Source organism: Acomys minous, assembly GCF_964271855.1.
Source record: "Acomys minous genome assembly, chromosome: 13".
In the NCBI taxonomy this organism is placed as follows: Eukaryota; Metazoa; Chordata; class Mammalia; order Rodentia; family Muridae; genus Acomys; species Acomys minous.
Window position 1 is genome coordinate 3946628 of NC_140495.1, and position 27902 is coordinate 3974529.

Consider the following 27902-nt stretch of genomic DNA (forward strand, 5'->3'; position numbering starts at 1 on the left):
CAAAGACAAAGGACAGCAGAAGACATGAGGTGATGACTTCCAAGGACAGTGGAGTCTCTTCCTTGCTTGTCCCTGGCAATGACTGAGAAAGCTCTCTTCTTTTCTCCCAAGTACTTGGGCTGAGCACTGAGGGGACGCTATCTGGGGGCTGGGGCATCTCTGCATAAGCTCAGACCCCCCTACTCCTGTACACCGCAGCTGTGGGAGGGCACTGTCCCAGGTGTCCCCTGGCCCGAGGGCACTGTCCCAGGTGTTCCCTGGCCCGAGGGCACTGTCCCAGGTGTCTCCTGGCCCGAGGGCACTGTCCCAGGTGTCCCCTGGCCCGAGGGCACTGTCCCAGGTGTCCCTGGCCCGAGGGCACTGTCCCAGGTGTCCCCTGGCCCAAGGGCACTGTCCCAGGTGTCCCCTGGCCCGAGGGCACTGTCCCAGGTGTCCCTGGCCCGAGGGCACTGTCCCAGGTGTCCCCTGGCCCAAGGGCACTGTCCCAGGTGTCCCCTGGCCCGAGGGCACTGTCCCAGGTGTCCCTGGCCCGAGGGCACTGTCCCAGGTGTCCCTGGCCCGAGGGCACTGTCCCAGGTGTCCCCTGGCCCATACCTTCTTCAGCTCCTCCTGGACGCTCTGGCTGTTCTCCTCAGAAGAGATACTGCCTTTTTGGTTCTCAGACTCCGTCTTGGGCTCAGACTCCTGCTCCTCCCCAGAAGAAGTCTCCTTTTCGCTCATTTTCATGGCTAACTCGTACAATCTGTTTCTCAGCCTCTCCTCCGCCGAGTCTGTGCTGGTCCGGCAGTTCTGAGCCTCGTTGCTGATGTCAGTCTCTGACACGTTGTCTGACACCTGTATGGAGCCAGAACCAGGGGATAAGCATCTTCCTCTCTGGAGAAAAGGGATCTCTATGCTGGGTGGGCTGCGGCTGTCCCCCTTAGCCTCCAGGGGAAGCTGTAAGGTGGGACTGTTTCCTGGCTTGGCTTCCACTTCACTTTGACTCTCTTTAATGAATTCAACCCTTGGCTAAAGAGTTTACATAGATGAACATCACACCTAGAATAGTGTTTGAACCCATGTTTTTGTACGTGTAAGTGGGTGAGTACATGAACCACGGAGGCCAGCGAATAACCTCGGATAATATTCCATAGTGTCCTAGTCACTGTTCTATCACTGTGAAGAGATGCCAGGACTATGGCAACTCTCATAAAATAAGGCATGTAATCTGGGTGTGGTGTCACACACCTGTAATACTAGCATTCTGGGAGGTGGAGGCGGGTGGATCTCTGTGAGTTCGGGGGCCAGTCTGGCCTACAAAGTGAGTTCAGGAGAGTCGAGTCCTGTCTTCAAACAAACAAAAAATAAGGCATTTAATCCAGGACTTTCTTACAGTTTCAGACGCTTAATCTATTACCGTCATGGCAGGAAGCAGGTAGCATGCAGACAGGTGCGGGAGAAGCCAATCCTTCCAGTCCTTTCAAACCCAGCCACTTCCTGGTGACTAAACATTCAAATATTTGAGCCTACAGGGCCCCTTTTTATTCAAACCCCACAGTTAGTTGGAATCTACCTTGTTGGTTTGTTTTTGAAGTGGGGAGCTCTCACTTGCCTGGGCTCCACGTGCCAGAGTGCTTTAGTCTCTTCCCTGAGACTAGGGCTTCTGCTGGGGGGTTTGGAACTGCCAGCCTGTGTACCTCTGCTGTGGGTCAGCTCCAACTGCCTCCCTGGGTCTATTTTTCACTTGTGTGGAGCTCACCAAGCAGGCAAGGCCCAGGGATCTGACTGCCTGTCTCTCCAGCACCAGGATTCCAGATAAGTACCACCACATCTGGCCTCTGTCTATCTATCTGTCTATCTATCTATCTATCATCTGTCTGTCTATCCATCTATCATCTATCTGTCTGTCTATATATCAACTATCTATCTATCTATCTATCTATTTATCCATCTATCTATCTATCTATCACTTAAATAAACCTGGTGTTGAACTCTTATCTCCTGCACTGTAAGACAAGCTCTTCACCTGCTGACCCATATCCCCAGCCTCACATTCATTTTTTTCCATTCTCAGATTTCCTGTGTTCCCACATGGGCAGCAATCAGGCTGGGCAAACTTGCCTGGTCCACCTACCAGCAGCCTCCTAGCACAGGAGCCCGCAGTCTTTCCCACGGACCCACAATGCCTTTGGGTGAAGAGAGAATGGTGTACAATGGGAGCGGTGAAGGGACTCTACACATCCCATAAACAAACAGGGAAGGCTTCCCTGTGGAAGCCAGGCTTGAGCTGGGACTTCAAGTGTCGCAGTCACACAGCTCAAAAGGGACAAGGCAAGCCCAGCGTTCCAGAACTAATTAAGGGTCCCCCCCCCCCCAGTCGTTAACAACCACATTCTCATGATTATATGCTAAGGTCCCTCTATGACTGTGTCTCTTGCAGGCTGTGGGGATCGCAGAAAGCCACGGGGATTGTGGCTCTTACTCTGTCTGTCCTTGGATTTGGCTGTGCAGACGTGTACTGGAAAATCCACTCTCTCTAAATGCCACATCATGCCACCCCCTCCCGCCTGAAGCTCAGGGAACACGGAAGAGGAGCAAGGAGGATGTAAGCCACAAAATCCCGTCTTCTGGACATGATGAGGCCCCTGCACGCATCATCTTACTGCAGCTGTGGTCACCTGCACAAGGGGCCAGCCCACAGGAGTACCCAGCATCACCTCACTGCAGCTGTGGTCACCTACACAATGGGCCAGCCCACAGGAGTATCCAGCATCACCTCACTGCATCTGTGGTCACCTGCACAAAGGGCCAGCCCACAGGAGTACCCAGCATCACCTCACTGCAGCTGTGGTCACCTGCACAAGGGGCCAGCCCACAGGAGTACCCAGCATCCCCTCACTGCAGCTGTGGTCACCTGCACAAAGGGCCAGCCCACAGGAGTACCCAGCATCACCTCACTGCAGCTGTGGTCACCTGCACAAAGGGCCAGCCCACAGGAGTACCCAGCATCACCTCACTGCAGCTGTGGTCACCTGCACAAAGGGCCAGCCCACAGGAGTACCCAGCATCACCTCACTGCAGCTGTGGTCACCTGCACAAGGGGCCAGCCCACAGGAGTACCCAGCATCCCCTCACTGCAGCTGTGGTCACCTGCACAAAGGGCCAGCCCACAGGAGTACCCAGCATCACCTCACTGCAGCTGTGGTCACCTGCACAAAGGGCCAGCCCACAGGAGTACCCAGCATCACCTCACTGCAGCTGTGGTCACCTGCACAAAGGGCCAGCCCACAGGAGTACCCAGCATCACCTCACTGCAGCTGTGGTCACCTGCACAAGGGGCCAGCCCACAGGAGTACCCAGCATCACCTCACTGCATCTGTGGTCACCTGCACAACGGGCCAGCCCACAGGAGTACCCAGCATCACCTCACTGCAGCTGTGGTCATCTGCACAAAGGGCCAGTCCACAGGAGTACCCAGCATCACCTCACTGCATCTGTGGTCACCTGCACAAAGGGCCAGCCCACAGGAGTACCCAGCATCACCTCACTGCATCTGTGGTCACCTGCACAAAGGGCCAGCCCACAGGAGTACCCAGCATCACCTCACTGCATCTGTGGTCACCTGCACAAAGGGCCAGCCCACAGGAGTACCCAGCATCACCTCACTGCAGCTGTGGTCACCTGCACAAGGGGCCAGCCCACAGGAGTACCCAGCATCACCTCACTGCATCTGTGGTCACCTGCACAAAGGGCCAGCCCACAGGAGTACCCAGCATCACCTCACTGCAGCTGTGGTCACCTGCACAAGGGGCCAGCCCACAGGAGTACCCAGCATCACCTCACTGCAGCTGTGGTCACCTGCACAACGGGCCAGCCCACAGGAGTACCCAGCATCACCTCACTGCAGCTGTGGTCACCTACACAAAGGGCCAGCCCACAGGAGTACCCAGCATCACCTCACTGCAGCTGTGGTCACCTGCACAAAGGGCCAGCCCACAGGAGTACCCAGCATCACCTCACTGCATCTGTGGTCACCTGCACAAAGGGCCAGCCCACAGGAGTACCCAGCATCACCTCACTGCAGCTGTGGTCACCTGCACAAAGGGCCAGCCCACAGGAGTACCCAGCATCACCTCACTGCAGCTGTGGTCACCTGCACAACGGGCCAGCCCACAGGAGTACCCAGCATCACCTCACTGCAGCTGTGGTCACCTACACAACGGGCCAGCCCACAGGAGTACCCAGCATCACCTCACTGCAGCTGTGGTCACCTGCACAAAGGGCCAGCCCACAGGAGTACCCAGCATCACCTCACTGCAGCTGTGGTCACCTGCACAAGGGGCCAGCCCACAGGAGTACCCAGCATCACCTCACTGCAGCTGTGGTCACCTGCACAAGGGGCCAGCCCACAGGAGTACCCAGCATCACCTCACTGCAGCTGTGGTCACCTGCACAAGGGGCCAGCCCACAGGAGTACCCAGCATCACCTCACTGCATCTGTGGTCACCTGCACAAAGGGCCAGCCCACAGGAGTACCCAGCATCACCTCACTGCAGCTGTGGTCACCTGCACAAGGGGCCAGCCCACAGGAGTACCCAGCATCACCTCACTGCAGCTGTGGTCACCTGCACAAAGGGCCAGCCCACAGGAGTACCCAGCATCCCCTCACTGCAGCTGTGGTCATCTGCACAAAGGGCCAGCCCACAGGAGTACCCAGCATCACCTCACTGCAGCTGTGGTCACCTGCACAAAGGGCCAGCCCACAGGAGTACCCAGCATCACCTCACTGCAGCTGTGGTCACCTGCACAAAGGGCCAGCCCACAGGAGTACCCAGCATCACCTCACTGCAGCTGTGGTCACCTGCACAAGGGGCCAGCCCACAGGAGTACCCAGCATCACCTCACTGCAGCTGTGGTCACCTGCACAAAGGGCCAGCCCACAGGAGTACCCAGCATCCCCTCACTGCAGCTGTGGTCATCTGCACAAAGGGCCAGCCCACAGGAGTACCCAGCATCCCCTCACTGCAGCTGTGGTCACCTGCACAAAGGGCCAGCCCACAGGAGTACCCAGCATCACCTCACTGCAGCTGTGGTCACCTGCACAAGGGGACAGCCCACAGGAGTACCCAGCATCACCTCACTGCAGCTGTGGTCACCTGCACAAAGGGCCAGCCCACAGGAGTATCCAGCATCACCTCACTGCATCTGTGGTCACCTACACAAGGGGCCAGCCCACAGGAGTACCCAGCATCCCCTCACTGCATCTGTGGTCACCTGCACAAGGGGCCAGCCCACAGGAGTACCCAGCATCACCTCACTGCAGCTGTGGTCACCTGCACAAAGGGCCAGCCCACAGGAGTACCCAGCATCCCCTCACTGCAGCTGTGGTCACCTGCACAAAGGGCCAGCCCACAGGAGTACCCAGCATCACCTCACTGCAGCTGTGGTCATCTGCACAAAGGGCCAGCCCACAGGAGTACCCAGCATCCCCTCACTGCAGCTGTGGTCACCTGCACAAAGGGCCAGCCCACAGGAGTACCCAGCATCACCTCACTGCAGCTGTGGTCACCTGCACAAGGGGACAGCCCACAGGAGTACCCAGCATCACCTCACTGCAGCTGTGGTCACCTGCACAAAGGGCCAGCCCACAGGAGTATCCAGCATCACCTCACTGCATCTGTGGTCACCTACACAAGGGGCCAGCCCACAGGAGTACCCAGCATCACCTCACTGCAGCTGTGGTCACCTGCACAAAGGGCCAGCCCACAGGAGTACCCAGCATCCCCTCACTGCATCTGTGGTCACCTGCACAAAGGGCCAGCCCACAGGAGTACCCAGCATCACCTCACTGCAGCTGTGGTCACCTGCACAAGGGGACAGCCCACAGGAGTACCCAGCATCCCCTCACTGCAGCTGTGGTCACCTGCACAAGGGGACAGCCCACAGGAGTACCCAGCATCACCTCACTGCAGCTGTGGTCACCTGCACAAGGGGCCAGCCCACAGGAGTACCCAGCATCACCTCACTGCAGCTGTGGTCACCTGCACAAGGGGCCAGCCCACAGGAGTACCCAGCATCACCTCACTGCAGCTGTGGTCACCTGCACAAGGGGCCAGCCCACAGGAGTACCCAGCATCACCTCACTGCAGCTGTGGTCACCTGCACAAGGGGCCAGCCCACAGGAGTACCCAGCATCACAGCAGGAAGCACGAGTGGATTCAGTGGATTACACCAGGGTGGGGGCGGGGAGAAGATCTGGAGGTTGGAGGGGGTGTGCAGGAAGGTTCCGGGAGACTAGGGGGAGCGGCTCAGGGTGGTTAGGATGGGGAGTCGCTGCACATATGCATGAGATTGTCCAGGAATATGGACGGTGGAGATGCCCCTGTGTCTGTAACACGGCACACCAGCGGGGGCTCATGGGCCCACTTTGGTGTTTTGAGGTTCCTTGGGAAGTCTTTATGTATCTTTAGGGCTTGATATTTCACAGCTCTCATTCTCTTAGAAGGCATCTAAAGAACAAAGAAAAAAAGTACTTATTTCTAAATTGGAATCAAACCTACTCTATTTTGCAATTGCCATGGGTTTGCTGGGCATTTTGCCGCCAGATCTATGGCGGGATCTGGTCATCTTTTTCTTATCTTGAAGCATGTTCAAGTCACTATCCATCACTGTAATTTCCTGTTGGTTTTTACCTGTTACTTCTGATGATGCTAACACGTACTAATATAGTAAACAGAAGGAGAACAGAAACTTTGCTAAAATCAACCAAATTAACTAAGACAGGAGAATGGCCTCTCAGGCAGGGTGAGCACAGAGGGGAGGACGGCCTCTCGGGCAGGGTGAGCACTGAAGGGAGGACGGCCTCTCGGGCAGGGTGAGCACTGAAGGGAGGACGGCCCTCAGGCAGAGTGAACACTGGGAGAGTGACTTCATTCTGCTCTTGATGCATTCAGCCGAGAGTTCTTTTTTTTTTTTCATCATGGCAAAGAGAAGACGACTGATGGGGGCTCGCGGGGAGCACTTCACAGTTGTCAGACACTCAGAAGAGGGACGTGGAGTGGATAGCAGCCTGGATTCCAGCAACAGCTGTAGCACACTATGGACTTAAGAAGACCTGGCATTTTCCTGAGACAGTGCCTTTGCTAGGTTTTCTCAGGCTCACGCACGGATGAGTGAAGGTTGCCAGCATTATTGACAGCTCTCAGAGAAGACATTCTGCATTTATTTTTTCAGTCTGCCAACAGGAAGGGCCTCACCATTCAGCGCTGTGCTGTGCAGCGTGAGCCAGAGAGCTGGATCTTGTTTAGTTGAGCTCTGTTCTAGCCTTCGCAATGTCCGTGTGTCAGGTCTACTCGGTACAGTCTGTAACTGGATAAATCTAAGGCAGATGCCTACATAATGGTAGTTAAGAGGAAATCTATGAAATAGAAAATTTCAAAAACCACTGACTCAAAGAGAATAAAAGGAACCCTTGGACGTGTCCATCTGTTTCACTGTCCCAAGTAAGGACTGACGCTGAGAGCCTCTGGAGCTGACCAGTGCTCTTTGGGCACTGGACAAGCAAGAGTTCCTTTGCTGGGCGTGTGAGAACACCCCACAGGAAGGATGGGCTCTGAGCAGGTTTAGGAAAGATGAGAACATTGCAGTGTGTAAGTATGGGGTCAGGCACTCCCCGCGAGGAAGCAGCAAGACCCTGAAGACCTGAGGTGTGTAGAATGTCATGACGTCACTGGAAGGTTCAGAAGGAGAGAGCAGAGCTGTAGGGGAGAGGAGAAAAGCAGTCTGGGCCAGAACCAGGGGGCTAAACAGCAGCCAGAGGCATGGAGCTCTCCCCACCAAGGCATTCTGCCACTGCTTTGGCTTAGGCTACAGAACACCCCTTTACAAGGCAAAAAAAAATCTCTCCAAGCCAGGCACAGTGGTACATGCCTGTAATCCCAGCACTTGGGAGGCAAAGGTAGGCAGATCACTGTGATTTCAAGGCCAGCCTGGTCTACAAAATGAGTCCAGGACAGCCAAGGCTACACAGAGAAACCCTGTCTCAAAACAAAAACAAACAAACAAAAACAAACCAAATAACCAAACAAAAAAGCCAAAAACATCTCTTCAAAAGACAGTCTGCTTGACAATATCTGTTCATGTCTGTTTACCACATGCAAATACATGAAGAATTGGTAGGTGACGGTTTGGGCCCACATTCAGCAAAGATAGATTGAGCACCTACTGTGTGCTGAATCCTGTACTGTCCATGGGGACTTGAAGGTCGTGTGCCACTGTCCCTGGCCCCGTGAGTTCACAGTGTGGTGGGAGAAGGGTAGCTAGCCAGATACACCCACGACACAGGCAAGGGTCGATGATACTCAGCCCTGGCCTGGTTGGTGGAGGTAGACAGGGTCAGCAGAAAGGACTGAGCAAAGCTTAAAGCTTGCAGTTCAGGGGCTGGGGGACCCCCTACTCTGTGTTGTGCTGGCTGCACAGGAGTGGGCCTGGGTTTGACCCCTGGAGCCACATAAAGCCAGATATGGCAGTGCATGCCTGTGATCCCGGGGCCATTAGTAGCTGCTCATATGGCAAGATCAGTTTTTGCATTTATTTATTTATGTTTTGTGTGTGTACATGCGTGTGTGTGTGTGTGTGTGTATGTGTGCGTGTATGTGTGCATGTGTGTGTAGGCACGTGGACATTCATATGCCTCAGCACACGGGGAGATCAGAGGACCCCTACGGGAGTCAGTTTCCTTCTACATGCAGGTCCGGAGGGCCCAACTCAGGCCAGCAGCAGGCTTGACGGCAGCACCTTTATCTGCTGACCTATCTGAACCTATTTCTAGAGACGAATTAGAACCTAGGATGCTGGATGGGGCCAAATTTACCCCAAAAAACAACACCACTAATGAGTATAACCAAAAATAAACCATTGCAGGAAGCTAAAATAGCAGCCGTCTGGAGCCCTCAAGTTCCCATTGGTGCAAACGCACCAGGCAGCTTCCATGTTAAAATGGTGTTAGGCAAAGAGCCCCCACAACCTTGTCTAACCTTCTTACAAAGCTGTGTGGGCAGACCCACAAAATGATGGCAACTCTACTACTCCAGGAAGTGATGGAAATCACACTGTTGTCAGTAAAAGGAGAATCTTTCCTTCTTTCCTTGCTTCCTTCCTTGCTTCCTTCCTTCCTTCATTTCCAAACAAGTTTTCTCTCTGTAGCCCTGGCTGTCCTGAAACTCTCTGTAGACCAGGCTGGCCTCAGACTCAGAGATCTACCTGCCTCTGCCTTCTGAGTGCTGGGATCAAGGGCGCCTGGCAGAGAATTTTTCATTAAGCACAAAAGCCACGGGAACAGGCAAGAAAAAGAACTAGCAGATCCAGCTGTTCTCTTCCTTCTAAATAGAATAATTTTTGGTCTCTTCTCCCCAACACTCTGTCTACTTCAAATCCTAGTGCAGAAATGTCAGACAAATGCACACCACAAAACACAATAAACAGCAGTCAGACAGGCAGCCTAGACAAACAGACACAGAGCTGAGTCTTGCACTTTGTCATCCAAGAATAAACCCTGCTTTCAATAGAAACTAGGTTAATTATACACCTTGTGTGGGGATGTGCACATGACTGCAGTGCCTGTGGAGGCCAGAAGAGGGCATCAGATTCCGTGGAGCTACAGTTAGAGGCAGTTGTGAGCCGCTATGTGGGTGCTGGGCTCTGAACTCTGGTCTTGTGCAAGAGCAGGAAGCACGTTTAACTGCTGAGCCAAAGTGAACACTGAACTCAACAGGTTAGAAAACAAATTAAATTCTGTTCTTACAGACAGGAGTCGTGATCTGGAAAAGTATAAGTAACAAATGCTAAGTCAACTAAAAAAATCAATGATTAATGTGAGTATCAATATTAACAGATCATAGAAGAAAAACTGGCCAGGCCTGGGGCTCAGGGTTAGAACCGCAGCACTTGGGAGGCTGAAGCTGAGGGACTGCAGTGAGTTAAGGTCAGCTTAGGCCACTCAGTAAGCTCCAGGCCACCCCAGCGCCACAGTGAGAAGACTCTGCTTGACCCAACACATACCAAAACCCCATTGCTGATTTACATTGTTTGAGATGCTCCGAAAGGCTTCCTAGTTTTGATAAGGGCTTAACTGAGGCAGGCAGCAGCAAAGCTGACCGTGAACCGCTGGAGCAGGTCACCAAGGAAGAAAGATCCCGGCTGGGGTTGTTTCACAGTGAGCACAATTAAAGTCAAATAAAAATCACATATTCAGGCTGAGGAGATGGCTCAGCCGTTAAGAACACCGGTTGTTTTTCCAGAGGACCGGATAGCCTGAGTTCGAATCCCAGTACCCACACGGCTCCTCACAACTATCGGTAACCCCGGCTTCAGGGGCCAATCTCTCAGAAATCCAGGCAAAATACCAATGTACATAAAATAAAACAAAAAAATTGTTTTAAATCACATGTTCAGCTTGTTACTTTAGACACCTATAAATGTATTAATGTAAGGCAAAGCAAATGAATGTGCTATAATATACAAATAGTAAGGCTTACGAATGGCAGTTCCTGCCAGGCACAGTAGCAAATGCCGATAATCCTAGTACTCCAGAGGCTACGGCGGAGGACCATGTATTGGGGGCTAGCCTGGGCTATATAATGAGGACCATGTATTAGGGGCTAGCCTGGGCTATATAATGAGGCACCCCTCCTCCATCTCAGGCAAAAACAAACAAACAAACAAAAACAGACAGGGCTGAAGAGACGGCTTAGCAGTTCAGGAAACTTGCTGCTCTCAAAGAGGACCCGGATTTCGTTCCCAGCACCCACATCAGGCAGGCGCCTGCAACTCCAGGTCCAGAGGATCTGATGTCCTCTTTCTGGGCACCAAGGGCACCTGCATACACACGGTGCTCGTACAAACAGTCACACACATACACGTAAATTAAAAGTTAGATGAAACAGAAGCAAACAAAATCTAACTATGAAGTTTCCAGCGCAGTAAGAGAAGAGAAAGGGCAGGACCGCAGTGTTGCTGGGCTGCGTGCAGTGGTCTGCAACCCCAGCTGCTCGCGAGGCTGACGCTGAGCCAGAGAGTGAGTTCAAGGCCTACCTGGGCGACTTAGGGAGGTCCAAAGAGGAAGAGGAGGAGGTGGGAGAACAGAGGGGAATGGGACGGGGAGAGGTAGAGCACCTGCTAGTACGCAAGTTCACTATTTGTAGGTAATAGGGACGGCTAAGAGCACCGCAGGAAAGACTTAGCAGAATCAACAAACACTCCACTGGAGTACCAAGTTATGAAACATAAAGTCAGTACCGTTCTATAGGCGCTAATCCGATCTCAACATGTAACAGATGGGAAAATTCTCCCTCACAGCATCTTGAAGTGTAAATTAAAATTTACTTAACAAGAAGAGCATGAGGGCTTTGGGCGAAAAGTACAAAAACTTTACAAGTGCCATACAGTCCTGGATTAAAAAAAAAAAAACACTAGATATTACACAGACAATCATTCCTAAGTATATGCATACATTCTGCCCAGTCCAATAAAACTTTTTTTTCCAAATTGAGCAGATTTTGAGAACCCAATTATATGAGTAAAGAGTTGAGAGATGCCAAGAGAGTTTTAGAGAAGTATGTAAGTTATCAACCAAAACAACACAGGGCGGGGAGGGGGAGGGGGAGGGGATGTGTGACCACCAGACAGTGACATATACTGTAAGGAATTTATAATGAAAACAGTAGGATTTGTACAGGAAGGGAACAAAGAGAACAGACTCATGGTAATAAAATAAACTCCATGCGTGCTGAAGACGGCATCTGCTGCCAGCAGATACATGTGAGTGACTTATTCATGATCCAGAAACAAATGAATAATTAAGGAAAAAAGCTAGCTCTTAGTTCACACCCAGGAAAATGAAGCCTATGTGGGTCAAACAGATCGATGGAGAATACAAACCTGCTTGAGAATTTATGGCATGAAATAATAAAATGATAGAAGAGACAATTAGCAGGGTCTCATGTAGCCCAGGCTGGCCTTGAACGCAACTCACGATGTCATTGAGGATGACCCTGCCCTCCTGCCCCTCCTGCCTGTGCTTACCAAGTGCTGGTATTGCAGGAGTGTGCCACTGTGCCTGGTCTATGCGGTTCTGGGGATTGAACCCAGCTCCTTACATGAGCAAGGCTAAGACTCTGCCAACTGAGCCACACACCCATCTCCACCCACACTGTTATTGAGAAAAAAATGTATATGTAAAATGTACTTAGGCTGGGTGTGCAGGTGCACACCTTTAACCTCAGCATTTGGGAAGCAGAGGCAGGAGATTTGGTATGATTTTGAAGCCAACCTGGTCTACATAGTGAGTTCTAGGCCAGCCAAGGATACACATTGTGACTCTGTCTCAAAACACCAAAAATAAAAGATACATATTGGAGTAAGATGACAGGTAAAACACAAGTGCACTTTTTACAGAAGAAAAACTTTGATCACTTTTAAAGTCAGGGGAAGAAACAATCTCAGTGGAAACCAAGCAAGTGTTAACTAAAAAGTTTTTTCTTTCTCAAACAGAGTTGACGAAATTGAACAGACTGACAATGACATTGTTGACGACAAGTGCAAAACACACCCGTACCCTGTCACACTATGTAAATAGCTACAAGGTCTCAGAGCTTAACTTGACAACTCTTTAAAATGTGCATGGCGACACTCTGTGGGCCTGTCTGCAGCCTGGAAGCTTGGACCAAATCTTAAACAGCCGTCACTTTGGGGTTAAGGGTGAACCAATGGCATCCCTAGTGGGGTTTGGAAGCCACCTGGCCCCCTAAAAAGAGTTTGTCATCAGCACCATTGCTTAGAGTTGTCTGTGACTGGCAGGTGTTGACACAGAGAAGACAGCATTTGGGAACTGCAGAGGTGTGCAGCTATCGTGAGTACTTCCTGCTCGTGAAGAGGACATGAGTCTGGTTCCTGACACCCATGCCAGGCCACTGCATTCACACGTACAAAACCACACACATACTTAATTAAGTATAATTAAGGGAAAAAAACCTTTTCAAAGACTAGCTTTAATGTCTTTATTGCTGTTTTTAAGTTGTATGTATGTGTGTACATGTGTGTGCATGTGTGTGTGTGTGTGTGTGTGTGTGTGTGTGTGTGTGTCTGGTGTTTTCTATGTAGCTAGGCTCTCTGGCCAGCGAGCCCCAGTGGCAACTTGTCTCTGTCCCTCAGCACACCACAAGACTGTGCCTGGGATTTTACATGTGTCTGGGGGTGACACTCAGACCCTTGCACTTGCAAGGGAAGAGCTTTACCAAGCAAGCCATCTCCCCAGTGCCTGGTTTAAACTTCTACAGATGGTGTCTTCCTTACTGCTTGCGTTCTGCGTGGGCTGATCCCTGCTCTTGGTATGTTATCTTTCTGTATCAGGCATGGTTGGGAGTTAGATTGTCATGGAAGAAGATGGACAAACAGTATGATGCCAAAGACAGACTTGCTGAGTCACAGTTTTGAGCATACTATGCTCACACGAACACACCAAGGTGTGCACCAGACAGTTTTATGTCAACTTGACACAAGCTGACGTCATTTGAAATCAGGGGGACAACTCCACAAGGTCAGGCTGCAGGCGAGCCTGAAGGCGTTTGCCTAATTAGCGACTGAGGGGAGAGGGCCCAGCTCAGGGAAGGTGAGGCCATCACTGGCCCTAATGGTCCTGGGTTCTACAGGAAAGCAGGCTGGACAAGCCGTGAGGAGCAAGCTCGTGGGCAGCACCCTCCATGGCCTCTGCACCAGCTCCTGCCTCCAGGTTCCTGCCCTGTTTGAGCTCCCGTCCTGACTTCCTTTGGTGATGGACTATGGTGTGGAAATGTAGGCTGAATAAACCCTTTCTTCTCCAGCTTGCTTTGGTCATGGTGGTTCATCACAGCAATAGAAACCCTAAGAAAATGGCCTCACACAAAACACACCTTCAGTCATTCAGGGGAGAAAACATTGAGTTAGATTTTGCTTAATTTAAATTTTAATTTACATTTATGTGTGTGACTGTCTGTCTGTATGTGTACCGTGTGTATGCGGGTGCCCTTGGTGCCCAGAAAGAGGGTGTCAGATGCTCTACAACTTGGGTTACAGGCGCCTGAGAACTGCCCTAGGAAAGGAAAGTGAAGGTTGGAACAGCCCTGGCAGTGTAGCAGTACCCCCACCTAGTGGTGATGAGGTAGTACTGCTATTTGCTCAAGGTCCCTCCCCGGGCAGGTAGACAGAGAGGGTCCCTGTGCCTTCTGGGTGGCCTCTGCTGGCTCCCTCCCTGCCAGCGTGGCACAGGCTGGAGCCATCTGGGAAGAGACTCTCAACTGAGAAATCGCTTCTTTAGATTGGCCCGTGGGGAAGGCTATGGTGCTTTTGTTTTTTGTTTTGTTTGTTTTTTATTATTGTTCCCCCCCCCCCCTTTATTTGCCAAGTTGCTTTTGGCCATGGCGTTTCATCACAGTAGCACAAACACCAACTAAGACAGGTGCTTCTCAAATCCCAATGCCTGAACTTGAGCTTGAAGCCACTTTGTAGTAAAATATAAAGCCTCAGGCACCCCGTTTTGAATCATGCATTGATTGGGAATGTTCCTTGGGTATACATCTTAATTCTTAAAAATTTAAAATTAAAAATGTTTTTCCTTACTTAAAAAAGTAATAATTAACTAGTGTGTGTGTGTGTGTGTGTGTGTGTGTGTGTGTGTGCATGTAGAGGCCAGAGACACAGATGTCATCCCTCAGATGCTAACCCACCTTGTTTTTGAGACAGGATCTCTTACTGTCCTGGGGCTAACTAAGCAGTCAAGGGTGGTCAGGTGGTACCTGCACGGGGTCTCCAGTTTCTTCCCTGCCCAGCACTGGGACAGCAAGTGTGCGCCACCACGCTTGGCTTTTTATGTAGGTGGGACTGATGCTTACACAGCAAGCCCTTCACCAACACAGCCGTCTCCCCTGCCTCGCCCTGCCTCTCTCCTGTGGTCCCTTTCTCTTCTTCCTGTCCACCATGAACTGAAGAATCCGCCCCCTGCCCTGCCCCGCCTCCTGTCCCTGCCATCAGTACGCTCTGCTCATGCACAAGAGACACAGCGCCCGTAAACAGAAGCCTCTAGAAACGTGAGCCCAAGTGACGACTCTCAGCATGTGCCTTGTCAGTCTTTGTTCACAGTGACAAGACAGTCAACTAATACAAGGACACAGAGCCACAGAGGGTTTGATGTGACATGGCTCCGGTCATTCGGCTGCTTGGCAGCAACAACCAATAGAATCTTAGACAGCGGAGCCCAAACCCAGGCTCTCTATGGCACCCTATGCGGAGAAGGGTCACCATACTTTCAGAGCGTGCGCATGCGCAGGTGAATTTTCCTTACCTGAGGTGTGTGGGGAGCCTGTGGATGGGCACCAGGCGAAGGCAGCCTCCTGTTTGGCTCCTCTGGGCCTACTCGGGCCCTCCTCCATCTCCTGGCCCGGCGGTCTGCGGCGGGGAGGGCCTCCTCTTGGTCACTGCTGTCGGAAGTTTCTCCGCTGGCTGCCTCGGGGTTGAAATTGACATCCAGCTTCCCCTGGAGGCGCGTTTTCTCTGCTGTGGGGTTCTTGGGGGCCTTCCTCTGCAGCCAGGACAGCCTAGCCCGGCGTCCGGCCTCCCGAGATGAGCTGGTGGAGGAGGTCTCCGAATCGGAACACATGGCCTCAGGGTTGGAGGGAGAGGTGGCTAAGGGACCCTGGCCGGAACTCTGAGCCTGTGCAGGCTGAGGCTGGAGCTGCTTCCGCCCGCTCTGGGATGCTGGGCACAGCTTACTCAAGGCCTCACTATAATCAAAGTCTTCCTCACTGTCGGAACCTATCTCATCATAGGCAGATGTCACACTGGACGCCACCTCCAGAGCCTGAAAGGTCCCACTCTTCGGTTTGGCCAGCAGGCGGGTTGGGGGCCGTGTACCATCATCCTTTAGGGCCATCCAGTTTCCATCGGGGCTCTGCAGAACTGGGACCAGATCTGTGGGGCACAGACAGACACCAGAAGGCCCCGTTATCACTGTAGGAGCAAGCTGGGTGATACATGACACCTCCTATGACTGGCTTCCTGTGAGACCTGTGTGTCCTGTGTGTGTCCCCACAATGCACACAACTCACAGGTGATTGGTCACACCATACATGGGCATCATCAATAGGCTCAGGGGACACTGTAGAAAAGGAGGCAGAAAGACCGTAAGAGATAGAAGATGGTGAAATGCTGATGTCTGGACACGGCAATGCTGTTGTACACACACACACACACACACACACACACACACACACACACACACATACACACACACATGCTGTGATTACCCGCCTGAGACCTGCACCATATCTAGTCAGTCAAATTCCCACCATAGACGGGACAGGGCCTTACAAGGCACCACCCCGAGCACAGGGGCTACTGGCAGTTGATGGCTGCAGAGGGAGGCAGAGACACTTGTCTTTGGAGGTGTGGAGCCTGGCAGGTGCTGATGCCTGAGTCCTAGCAGGATTCAGGATGGTGATGGTGATGGTGATGGTGGTGATGATGATGATATAACATGAAATTGGAGGAAAATAGTGCTGAGGGGTTCTGAGGATAGTTGGGAGAAGGAACTAGGGGTGGATATAATGAAAATACAATATATATATATATATACATATATTTTTTTTTTTAAGTAAAAATATTATTAGAACAAAAAGAGTTCTCAAGGATGCCTGGGGCCTCACAGATGGAGTAAAGCTGGGAGGCATGGTCCCTTCCAGGCCTCCTGAGAGCTGCCCCACGCTGGCAGAAGGGAAGGGACTGAACAGCAGCCTGACCGAGTCCTTGTTCTCTGGCCCTGGCCATGGGTTTGTCTCCTGGACCCTTAATCTCCCTTCACCGATGAGGGACAGTTCACCTCCTATTCTGGCCTGAGTGTGTTCACAGACGTCCCTCCCTACAGCCTCCACACGCACGCATGTCTGTTACTCCTGCGACCCAGGGTGCACACTGGGTTCTGGTGAGGGCCTGAGCGGAATGTGACTAGCATCCCAGGTTTCAGAGGCAGGAGTGAAAACAAAGCAGGGGGCGGAGAGGTGGTTTTCCCTCTTTCCGATGCCAAGGTGTGGCCCTGGGACAACCCAAAGGGAGGGAAAGCCCAAGGGAGGCCGGAGCCCTCCTGAGCTGGCACCCATGACCCAGATGGCTCTCATCTGGACTCAAGTCACCTGGGAGGCCTGAGGGCTGGGCCTCAAGGCTTCAGCCACGTGCTAGCACATAGGGGTTATGGGGAAAGGCCTACTGCTGTATGCCCCAGAGTTCCTCAGGGACAGCAGTTACCAGGAGAGGATGTTTCCCACCAAAGGTGGCAGAGAAGGCTAAGAGCTTTGGAAGGAACAGTTCTGCACCTTGGACCTGGACGTTAGCTTCTGGACCAGGAGCCTACGGGGCTACAGCTCTGTGCAAGACCTTGAGACAGGGCTCCCCTGCTTGACACAAATGGTACAGGCTCTCTGTCAGCCTGCTGCTGCTCCGTGGTATGGTGGTCTCCAGCCTTTGCCTGCTCGTTGCAGAACTCCAGCCTGCAGCAACGCAGGTACTGGTGGGATGTGTGTGTTCAATCCAGTGTCCCAGTGACACACTAGCTGCCTACTGTAACCCACCCTGGCGGAACACTGGGTTCTCTTTCTTCTGAGAGTCAGCCACTCAGGCTGACAGAAAGTGGTGAATGGGGGCCCTTCCGGCAGCCTCAGGTGCCTGGCCCCCTTTCGGCTGCTCCTCACTCTGCTGCTCATCTCCTCACATCCTGTCCTGAAGCTCCAGCTACTTCTTAACCCTCTCACCTCCAAGCCCTCTGTTCCCAGGGCTGGTGCTCACCCCTGACCTTCCTGGCTGCCTTCCCACCACCGCCTTGTGTTCTGACTGACCACGCATGTAGCTCGGCAGCCTCCAGACGACAAGGCCCCCGAGGCAGGACCTGGAGCCCAGCCTTCTGCTTGTCTAAGAAGCAAATTAGCCTCCTCTGCCCAGGGGGTAGGTTTCACAGTGGGAAGAACAGAGGTCTCCAAGGCCTGGGCGTGGGGGCCTGGACGCCATTCTTCAGCTGTAGGATTCTCAGGTCCCCACTGAGCTCATTGGTGGAAAATGACAGCTAGAAGCTTCCTGAGTTGTCATGAGGATGACAGCAGGAACGTGCTTGTAAGGCTGGTACAATGCTTGCTCGGAGCAGAAGGTGTGTGTGTGTGTGTGTGTGTGTGTGTGTGTGTGTTTGTGTGCGCACATGTGTGTGCAGGTGCAGGCGCAGGCATGCATGTGGAGTCCTACAGTTAGTGTTGGGAATCATACGCTGCTCTTCTTCCATATTCTTTGAGGCAGGGTCTCTCCAGAGCTCACTGATAAGCTGGTCTCCCTAGTCAGCTTGCTCTGAGGACCGCATCTCTGCCTCCCGAGCTGGAATTACAGGCAGCAGCCACGCTCACCAGGCATTGACAAGGAACTGAACTCTGGTCCTCACGTTTGTGCAGCAAGCTCTCTAACCATCTCCCAGTCTTCTACCTCAGTTTCCCAGACAGGCTCTCCCACTGAAGCTGGGTCTTACCAGTTCAGCTCAGCTGGCTGGTCAGAAACCCCAGGGACAATCCTACATCCTTAAACAATTATTTATTTTTAACTTATGCATATATGTGTCTGTGGCCACATAAGTTTATTTACAGGAACCCACGGGGGTTGGGGTGTGTGGAATCTACTGGAACTGGAGTTACAAGCAGTTATGACATATGTGCTGGGGACAAAAGCCAGGTGCTCTGCAAGAACAGTCAGCATTGAGCCGTTTCTCCAGCCCCATGCCTGATTTTTTTTCTTTTTAAATGTGGGATCTGGGGAACCGAACTCAGGACCTCATGCTTGCACAGTAAAGATTTTTATCACCAGAGCCATTCCCAGCCCAAGATGGATTCTTAGTGTGAACAGGGCTACTGCAGTGATGGGAAAATCCAAGAACCTGGGGCTTGGGGCTGGAGAGATGGCTCAGTGGTTAAGAGCACTGGCTATGCTTGTAGAGGACCCAGGTTCAAGTCCTGGTACCTACGCTGTGGTTCACAATAGCCTGTGGTTCCAGTTCTAGGGGGATCTGATGCCCTCTTCTGGCATCCATGAGTACTGCATGCACGTGCGCGTACACACAGAATACCAAGATAACAAGTAAATAATATTAGAGAATTTAAAGGGGGATCGGGGATCAGGCAGATCCAGGGATGAACCCTAGATGCAAGGTTACTACCCTCAGATAAGGGGGTACCCTAGCCAGTTTCCTGGCCTGTCTGTGGGGTTAGAGGGAGGCTCCGCTGCTGTCAGTGGGACGCTGTGGCACGGACTATAAAGCCGATGAAGCACTCTCAGCTTTTCTCATCCATTTATTGAGTTGGATTATAGAAATGGACATAACGCCAGGTCATGAACCAACACCCACCTACTCCATGGCGACACACACAGAAAGCAGGTGTGCGTGTTGTAGCCGTCACTCAGTGTTGCATGTGCCCCTCTGTGCAGCAAAGGGACTCGGACAGAGCGGTCCCCGCCCCTGAGACTGCCAGCAGTGCTGCCCTGACTCTCCACAGGACCCCTCAGCCAGGTCAGGGCAACACCACCTTTCCCTGTAGCAGACCCCGTGTCCTCCACCCACAACTGCAGCCTGCAGCCTGTCGGACACTGCATCTGTACTTCCAACTGTCAGCTGTTCTTCACTTGAATCGTAACCTAGGTACAAGACCCTTGAAGGCCTGGGAATTGCCCGATGCTAGGAGCACAGCCCCACTAATAACTGGGGAGACTGTGCGCTAATTATCTACCCCCGTGCCTGACTGGCAGGTAACCCTTCTACACGAGCTCAAGGGCTCCCCAGCCAGTCACCCCCAGATAAGCACCTGGCTCATTAGCTGTCTATGCTCGCCTGTCCTTCCTTATCTCATGGCCTTGTGCGTTTCCTGGGCTCAGATCCCAAATAGTCCTATAAGGCCCCAGGTCCCCACACTAGACTCTGCCTGGGTTGAAGCCAGTGTCACTCAGAAGATGGACAGACACTTAACACTTCTGAGTCTTCACGAGATTGCTCATAGGATGTTGGTTAGTTATAGAGGGAAGATGGCAGCAGGGCCTTTAAAAGTTTATTTCTAGGGTGGCCACTTTGTGGTTAAGTGTTTTTCCTATTCAAGGACGGGATCTGGGTCCGATCTGTATCACAGGTTGTGGACAGCTGCTTCACATGACAACATACGGATCCATGCTCTGTTGTATGTACACGTTTACTTGGCGAGGAACAAACCTGTGCTGAGGGGCACGAGGCCCCCCAACTGTAGGGCTTCTTGGCCCCTGGTTTCTAATTACATCGCCACAACCGCTGTGTGAGAGTTTAGGAAAAAGTATCCGAGATAATTTCAACCCCTTCATTTCGATAGACTATGTAAGATGTTGATGTGGTTCCATCCCCCTGAGAGGAAGAACATTCTAGAAGCAAGCAGGAAGAACACATGTGCAAGCAAACCATAGTGACCTCCTGAGATGAGGCAGGATTGAGAACTGCCTATCAGAGACGCTTTCACAGCCACACGCACACTTATGGGAGGAAGAGCTGAATGGCCCCGCGGTGGTTGGCAAGACTCCAAACAGCACTTGGGGACCCACTTGGAGCCAGGCAGTGGTGGGTGGTGCACACCTATAATCTCAGCATTTAGAAGTGGAGGCAGGAGGAGATGTTCAACGCCATCCTTGACCACACGGGAGTAGGGGCCAGCTCATGATCTGGCCTCTGTGAGGCCTTGTCTCAACAAAACAAAACAAACAACAGAAAGCCCATTACTTGTCCCATCCAGTCCGTCCATGCTCCTCCAGCTGGGCAGAGCAGACCCCTTGAGCAGACGCTGGCCATGGTCCCTGGGCTGCTTTGGTGTGGCCTCCGCTGGACAGGTCTTCAGAGCATCTTCCGAAGTGAAGGAGAACGCAGACTGAGACCGCTGTGGGGAGAGGGACGTGTGAGCTTTAAGCACTGCCCAGGATGACAGCCTTCAGCTCAGCGGGGAACGTGGCCCCGCAGAGGACACTGCACGGTGAGGCTGTTCCCCTCAGCAAGGCTCAGGACAGCACAGGTGTTTGTTTTGAGCACTTGGGAGGCTTATGTGAAAGGGCATTCCACATAGCCACTTTCTGAGAGGAAGTTGGGATCCCCGCCTGGTTGCTGCGACACCCCACACTCTCCTCTCCCGGTGACAAATGCCCTTTTTGCCTCTCCCACCACAGAGCAAAGGAGACACAGGGTGTTCTCAGAGATATGGAAGCGAATGCGGCACCATCAGGAGCTGAACACGGGAGTCCCTGTCCCAGGGCTGGGATGTCATTTCTGCCCCAGCCTTGGCAGACAACCTGGAAACTCCCTTTTGCTCCGTGTTCACACTGCATGTCAAGGTAAAGCGGCAGCTTAAAAAACAAAAACAAAAACAAAAACAAAAACAAAAACAAAAACATCTTCAGGCTGGGGAGATGGTGCCCCAGTCAGAGAAGTGCTTGCTTAGTAAGCATAAAAACCTATGCCCCCCCCCCAATCACATAAAATCCAGGTGTGGCCATGTAACTTTTATCCCAGTACTAAGAGGCAGAGATGGGCAGTCCCAGGGTCTGGCTGGCCAGTGGCCAGCAAGACCAGCCAAACCTGGTGAGCAGCAGGCTAGTAAAAGACCATGTCTCAGAAAACAAAGCGAACAACTTCTGAGGAATGACTCCTGAGGCAGTCCTCTGAGGCACACACACATGCACACACTCATGCATCTAAAGACAGGCTTACACACACACACACACGCACACGCACACGCACACGCACACGAGAGCACAAGCACAAATGTCTCAAATAGAATAGACGCTCAGCAAGGTGTGCTGGGGTGATGGTGCTGAAGCACATGAGTGGGTTTGGGAGGGGTGGTGCTCTCAGCAACCTTGGCCACACAGGACTCCTAACCTGGGAAATGGCCCCAGACCCAGCATGCTTAGGTGCTCGCAGATCCAGGGCCCATGGCTCACTGCTCCGGATGTGGCACAAGCCAGCGTGGGCTCAGAAGGGTCACAGGAAATCCTAGTCCTCCCCAAGAAGACCTGGGGCCATGTAAGAAGAAACAGGCTTGGAAGTGGGAAGTAACAGGGGTACCCATTCTGTGCCTCAAGGTCCTACTTATAGGGGAGTTAATAGCCACACATCACATGGCATGCAGCCACTCTTTGATGCCAGGATTTAGGAGGTGCCATCCCCGTGGCTAGAATCTGGACCAGTTTTGATGATGTTGCTCAAAAACATAGGGTAGGGCATTTTGCTAAATCCTCAACAGAAAACCGGTCTCAGTTGTTGCAATGAAAACTGCTTCCAGCAGGTGGCGCTGGAGCAACATCTTTGCTCACCATCTTTAGGGGCTAGTGAGCCCACCAGAATGTTGGGACCACCTCAGTAGTTGGCTTTCTCACTACTTTGACCCATTCTTTCCCATCCGTGGTCTCCGCTTTTTTTCCCCTCACTTTTTTTGTTTGTTTGTTTGTTTTTTTCAAGACAGGGTTTCTTGGCTGTCCTGGATTCACTTTGTAGACCAGGCAGGCCTTGAACTCACAACAATCTGCCTGTCTCTGCCTCCCAAGTGCTAGGATTAAAGGTGTGCGCCACCACGCCTGGCTCCTCACTTCATTTTTTAAAAAGATTTATTTATTTATTATCATGTATACAGTGCTCTGCCCTCATGTATATCTGCAGATCAGAAGAGGGCATCAGATCACATTATAGATGGTTGTGAGCCACCATGTGGTTGCTGGGAATTGAACTCAGGACCTCTGGAAGAGCAGCCAGTGCTCTTAACCTCTGAGCCATCTCTCCAGCCCGAAAGAAAATTTAAAATTATTTATTTATTTATTTTTGGTTTTTCTGTGTAGCCTTAGCTGTCCTGGACTCACTTTGTAGACCAGGCCTGCCTCTGCCTCATGAGTGCTGGGGATTAAAGGTGTGCGCCATGATACACTCTGCCCCCTTCTTACTTATACAAGGATCTATGGGAGAAGCAAGGGTGGGCACAATTGGAGAAACTAGGCTGGAGAGAGCTGGGAGGCCCTGGGCACACAGCTCGAGGATGCTCACGCTCCTGAGATGGAGGAGACTGAGGGATGTGAGGCTTTACATAAGCACTGCACTCTGTAGGCAGTAGCTAACGAGTGGTTAAAGTCAGCTCCTCCTGCACCCTGGGAACATAGGGGGCTTTTAACTACCTAAAAGCTCTGCACTGGTGTGAGCAAGTAGGGCCCCTGTGAGTGGGAAAGATGGCTCTGTTGGTAAGGAGCTTGCCTTGCAAGTACAAAGACCTGAGTTCAATTCCCAGAAGCCGTAGTTAAGAGCTGGACATAGTGGAGCATACTTATGATCCTAGCACTGGTAAGGTGGAGACAGCAGGTTCTCTGGGGCTGGCAGACCAGAGAGAGACCCCATCTCAAAAGATCAAGGTTGACTGTGCTTGACACCTGAGGTTGACCTCTGACCCCCACATGCACACCTGCACACAGGCACGTGTGCGCACGCACGCACACAGGCAGCCTATGACATCTCTTCATTTTCTCCTAAGTTGGTCTCAATGGAGAAGCTATCCAGCAGCCTGCGCTTTCTCTCAGCTTCTCACTCTCCCCTGTACCTTACCTGCTCCTCTTCCACACTCCTGCTGTCCTCAGGGACCCAGAGAACACACTCACACTCAACTGCAGATGGTGAAACAGGCCCCCTCCTTTTCTGTGGTCAGGAGGGGTGGCAGTGCCACAGGACTCACCCAGAGCTTGGCACGTGCTCCGTGTCGTCCTGGAGGGGCTGTGGTCCCCTCGTCCTTTGCCTTTGCACTGCCACTCTGGGACCGTGGCCACTCTGGTTCCTCTTCCTCTGCTTGCGGCTCGGCTTTGCTCTTCTGCTTTCTTATAATCTGGGGAGATGAGGACACGTTCTGGCGGAGTCGCCTCTGGGATGTCGCCGCAGCCACCCAGGAGCTCAGCTCTAACACTTCGGATCTACCTTGAGTTGGAATGGCACACACAGCCCCGGCGACCTACAGCTCCTGTGGCTGACAACTGCAGCCACCCTTCGCCATCTGCAGGGGACTGGCTCTGAGAACCAACCTCCCTTGCAGACACCCCTGGGCAAAGTCCTTGCTGAACAAGCATTAGGATCTGAGTTTGATCCCCAGAACCCTTGTTTAAAAAAAAAAAAAAGCCAAATGCAGTGGTTCAGGGAGGTGGAGACAGGAGGCTTCCTGGAGTTCACTGACCAGCCTCATCTGTGGGCCCCAGGTCCCCATACGTCAAAAGTAAAGGTGGACCAAGCTTGCGGAATGACACCCAAGGTGGGTAGGACGTGTGTTTGCCTAAAGGAACTATACATCTACCACTATATGTCAAAGCATCTTCAAATCACTTATAGTGCCTGACACGCTGTGCGTGTTACTTCAGTAGTTGCTGGGCTTACTGCTTGGGGAACAATAGCAAGAATAAAGTCTACAGGTTAAGTAAAGACGCAGCTGACATGGGCGTCACTATGTGGTACACAAATGAGGTACCAGGAAGGTGACGCTCAGATGACAGCTGTAGGGAGGACTCAGGCTTGGGGGACAGTAGAAGGCCACAGTGCTTAACCTCACATGCTTTTTTTGCCCATGGGGACTCAGCCTACTGCTTGGCACAGCAAGTTCAAGCTGTCCTTTGTGGAACCTTCTGGAATATCCTTTCCTATGTACTTTGGGTTCTTGTGAACTGACCCTGTAGATGGGGAGCCCATAGTCCTGGGGGCCTGACTGTGCTGCCGTTCTGTTTTTCACAGCTTCTCTAGGTAAGTAACTGTCACTCCACATTGGACTCCATGCTGGGGACTACAGACGCCCCACTTCAGCTGTTGCTCAGAGTAATTCTGAGAAATGCACACTGCACCTCTCCCCATGTGACAGGTGAGTGCAGGTCCAGAGAGAGCCATGTGTCAGCAAGAGCCGCATAGCACACGGCCCCGGTGCTCCTGGATATGTCTCGATTTAAGGGAGCAGCTTGGAACCCCAATGAGTGGCAGAACCCCAGGTCCCCTTTGCCATCAGCTCTGCTGGCACAGCCATGCGCAGTGAGTGCGCCCATTGGAACAGATCCCTCTGGGCCCTAACGTTTGCAGAGGGACAGTGGAGAAAATGGCCGAGCCACCAAGACGAATTCTCCATGGGTGTCTGTTTATTTCTGTGTGTTCACACGTGTGCGGAGGCCGGAAGTCAACCCTGGGTGTCTTCCTCAATCTCTCTCCACTCCCCCCCCCCCCGACCCCCGACAGGGTTTCATATTGAGCCTGGATTTTGCCAACTGGGTTAGGCTGGCCTGCCAGAGAGCCACAGGGACCCTACCCGCATTCTCCTGGGATGAAAAGTGTACGGCACTCAGCGTGTGCAGCGTTTTGCCCATCTGGGTAACCTTGCAGCCTTCAGCGGACTTTTAGACCACAGAGCCACGAGGAAAAGGACAGCAAAGAATGAAGTGCCTGCCAAAGTGTAGACGTGGGCAAGGCCCGTCTTCAGGGTGTGTATAGCTGCATTTACCTCCTGGCCTTTGGAATTGCCGAGGACAGTGAGAGTCAGGACAACAGGACTCGGCCTGTGCTGTTGTCTCTAACACCTGACACTGGGCTTAAAGGACAGCTCATTTATTTGCCTGGCTCACCGGGCTGCAGCTGAAAAAGTATGGCCTGTGGACTTATCCAGGTCCTTTGACCCATGACGGCATGAGACCTCTGGGTGTCCTCAGGAGTGAGGACTGTCCCCTATGTGTGTGAATAGGGCTTGGGTCACGGTGACTGAAAACGAAGGCTGAAGTTTTTCAGGGTACCAACAGCCCTCAGTCAGGGGCCTCTACAGGTCCTTGTGCTCGTGGGAAATGTGCCCCCAACCCCCTGCCTCTGGCCCTGAGTTCTGCCATGTGACTTGCTTTGGCTAAGTACATATGAGGAGGGCAAGGACAGCAGAGAGGGGACCCACGGCCTCGCTTCTGCGTCAGCAGAGGGGTCCATCCCACGAGCTGCTCTCCAGCTCCCCAGAGGCCCTGGCCTGGACCCCATGGCCGATTGTATCGTCCTACCCTCTGCAGGATGGTTGTAGCCAGCTCCTCGGCCAGCTCTTCCTTGTGGTCTCGCAGGTAGCTGGCTTCATTCTGTTTGTCCTGTGGAAGGAACAGAAGGGAGGGGACGTGGGGGCTCCTTGTCACAGTGGCCTGGCAACAGCAAAGAGGTCACACGTAGCCGTACCCAAGGCTACAGTGAGGTGACCCCTGACCTGGACAGCCAGGATGCTCCCGCCTTCCCGCCTCCCACCACACAGAAGGAGGTCCTACCAGGCTGTCCCCCTGGGACTCTGCTTTGGAAATGGCTTCCTCAATGGCTTCTTCTGCCACCCGCAGGGCCACAGCCAGGGTGTCCATCATGCTGTGTCCTGGGAAGGAACAGGGCACAGAGCAGGTTACGATTGCCCCAGAGGCTACTTTTCCACTTACAGCCCTTGGCGTTCCAGGACACACTCCAGCTGCTCAGGGGAGGACATGAGCCCACTGTCCCCTCCGCATCCACCTCACCGCTGCCTCCTGCCATCACCCGAAGCCCATGCCCTGTGGTTCTGAGTCTCCTCTCTGCCTTCCGGTCTTCTGCTGGGGACCAATAGACAGTAACGTTTCTCTCCTCACGTTCTCAGGCAGCTTAGGTTCCGTCTTGTACACACTCTACCACCGTGATGACATGGGTAGAAATGATTAAGTGTCCCCAAGACACTGGGCTGTGATCATGGCTTAAAGCAAACACTGGGGCCGTAAACCAGTGTCTGCACAGGACTGAGTAGAGCGCATGCTGGGACTCAGTCGGTAATCATGGAGGTAACCATGGCGGTAACCTGCCGAGGAGCCATGTGGTCAGAGTTCACATCAGTAACCACATTGGTAAGCCAGTGAGGTGCTGCCGTGTGGTCACACTGCACAGATGGATCTGTGAAGCTCAGACTGGCTAGGTAATTTTTAAGATAGCAGAGGGTTACCACTGGCATTCAGTACTCCTGAGAAAGCTCTGGCAGAGAAATGAAGGCAAAGCCCATGTGATCTCTTCAGATAGCACAGCAGTATTTGTGTGTGTGTGTGTGTGTGTGTGTGTGTGTGTGTGTGTGTGTGTGTGTGTGTGTGTGAGAAGGGGGGCTGACTTCCAGAACTGTCCTCTGTGCACACGGTTTTTGAGACAGGACCTCTGGCTGAACCCGGAGCTCACTGATCCAGCTCAGCTAGTAGGCACCAGGACCCGCCTGTCTCCGCCTCTCTGGAACTGGGCTGCAAGCACACACTGCATGCTCTGCTTTTTGCGTGGCTGATGGAGGCTGAACTCACACTAGTGTGGCGAGTACTTGCCAACTGAGCCTACAGCAATCACTTTAGTGGCGTGGGAACAGCCTCTTCTCCCTACCCCCGTATCTCCAGGGTCTTACTGTATTGGCCGTGCTGGCCTTGAACTCCTAATCCTCCCGATGCAGCCTCTGGAGCAGCTGGGATTACATATCTATTCAGCATAAGCTCACCGGCTGCCTCAGAGTCCAAACTACCTCAGCCATAGGATCATGGGTCTGAAGGATGCACGTGTCTCTTTCTCTAATTTCAATCTCCTGCTGCCATTTATAACCAGTCTTGTGTTAATAGCACGTGCCAACTTCCCGTGAACTGCGGAAAGTTATTTGTGAAATGAGACAAAGTGTGAACACATCTATTCATTCATTAATCACTCACCCACTGTGGCTAGGATGCGGCATTTGGAAAATACAATAAATTCTCTGAAACAAGGCCGAGCAGTGGTGGTACACGCCTTTAATCCCAGCACTCGGGAGGCAGAG

General features: G+C 52.5%; 1 protein-coding gene across 4 annotated transcripts in view; it reads right to left on the bottom strand.

The window, feature by feature from the left end:
• MYRIP (myosin VIIA and Rab interacting protein) overlaps positions 1–27902 on the bottom strand; it is a 173180-nt gene that overhangs the window by 31982 nt on the left and 113296 nt on the right. For all 4 annotated transcript variants that reach the window (XM_084753408.1, XM_084753409.1, XM_084753411.1 and 1 more), the window contains 6 exons: positions 26377–26474; positions 26125–26205; positions 23802–23948; positions 20822–20975; positions 15353–15978; positions 595–834 (listed from right to left, as the gene is read on the bottom strand). In XM_084753408.1, the coding sequence (XP_084609534.1) occupies positions 595–834; positions 15353–15978; positions 20822–20975; positions 23802–23948; positions 26125–26205; positions 26377–26474 (1346 nt within the window). The remainder of the gene's footprint in view (positions 1–594; positions 835–15352; positions 15979–20821; positions 20976–23801; positions 23949–26124; positions 26206–26376; positions 26475–27902) is intronic.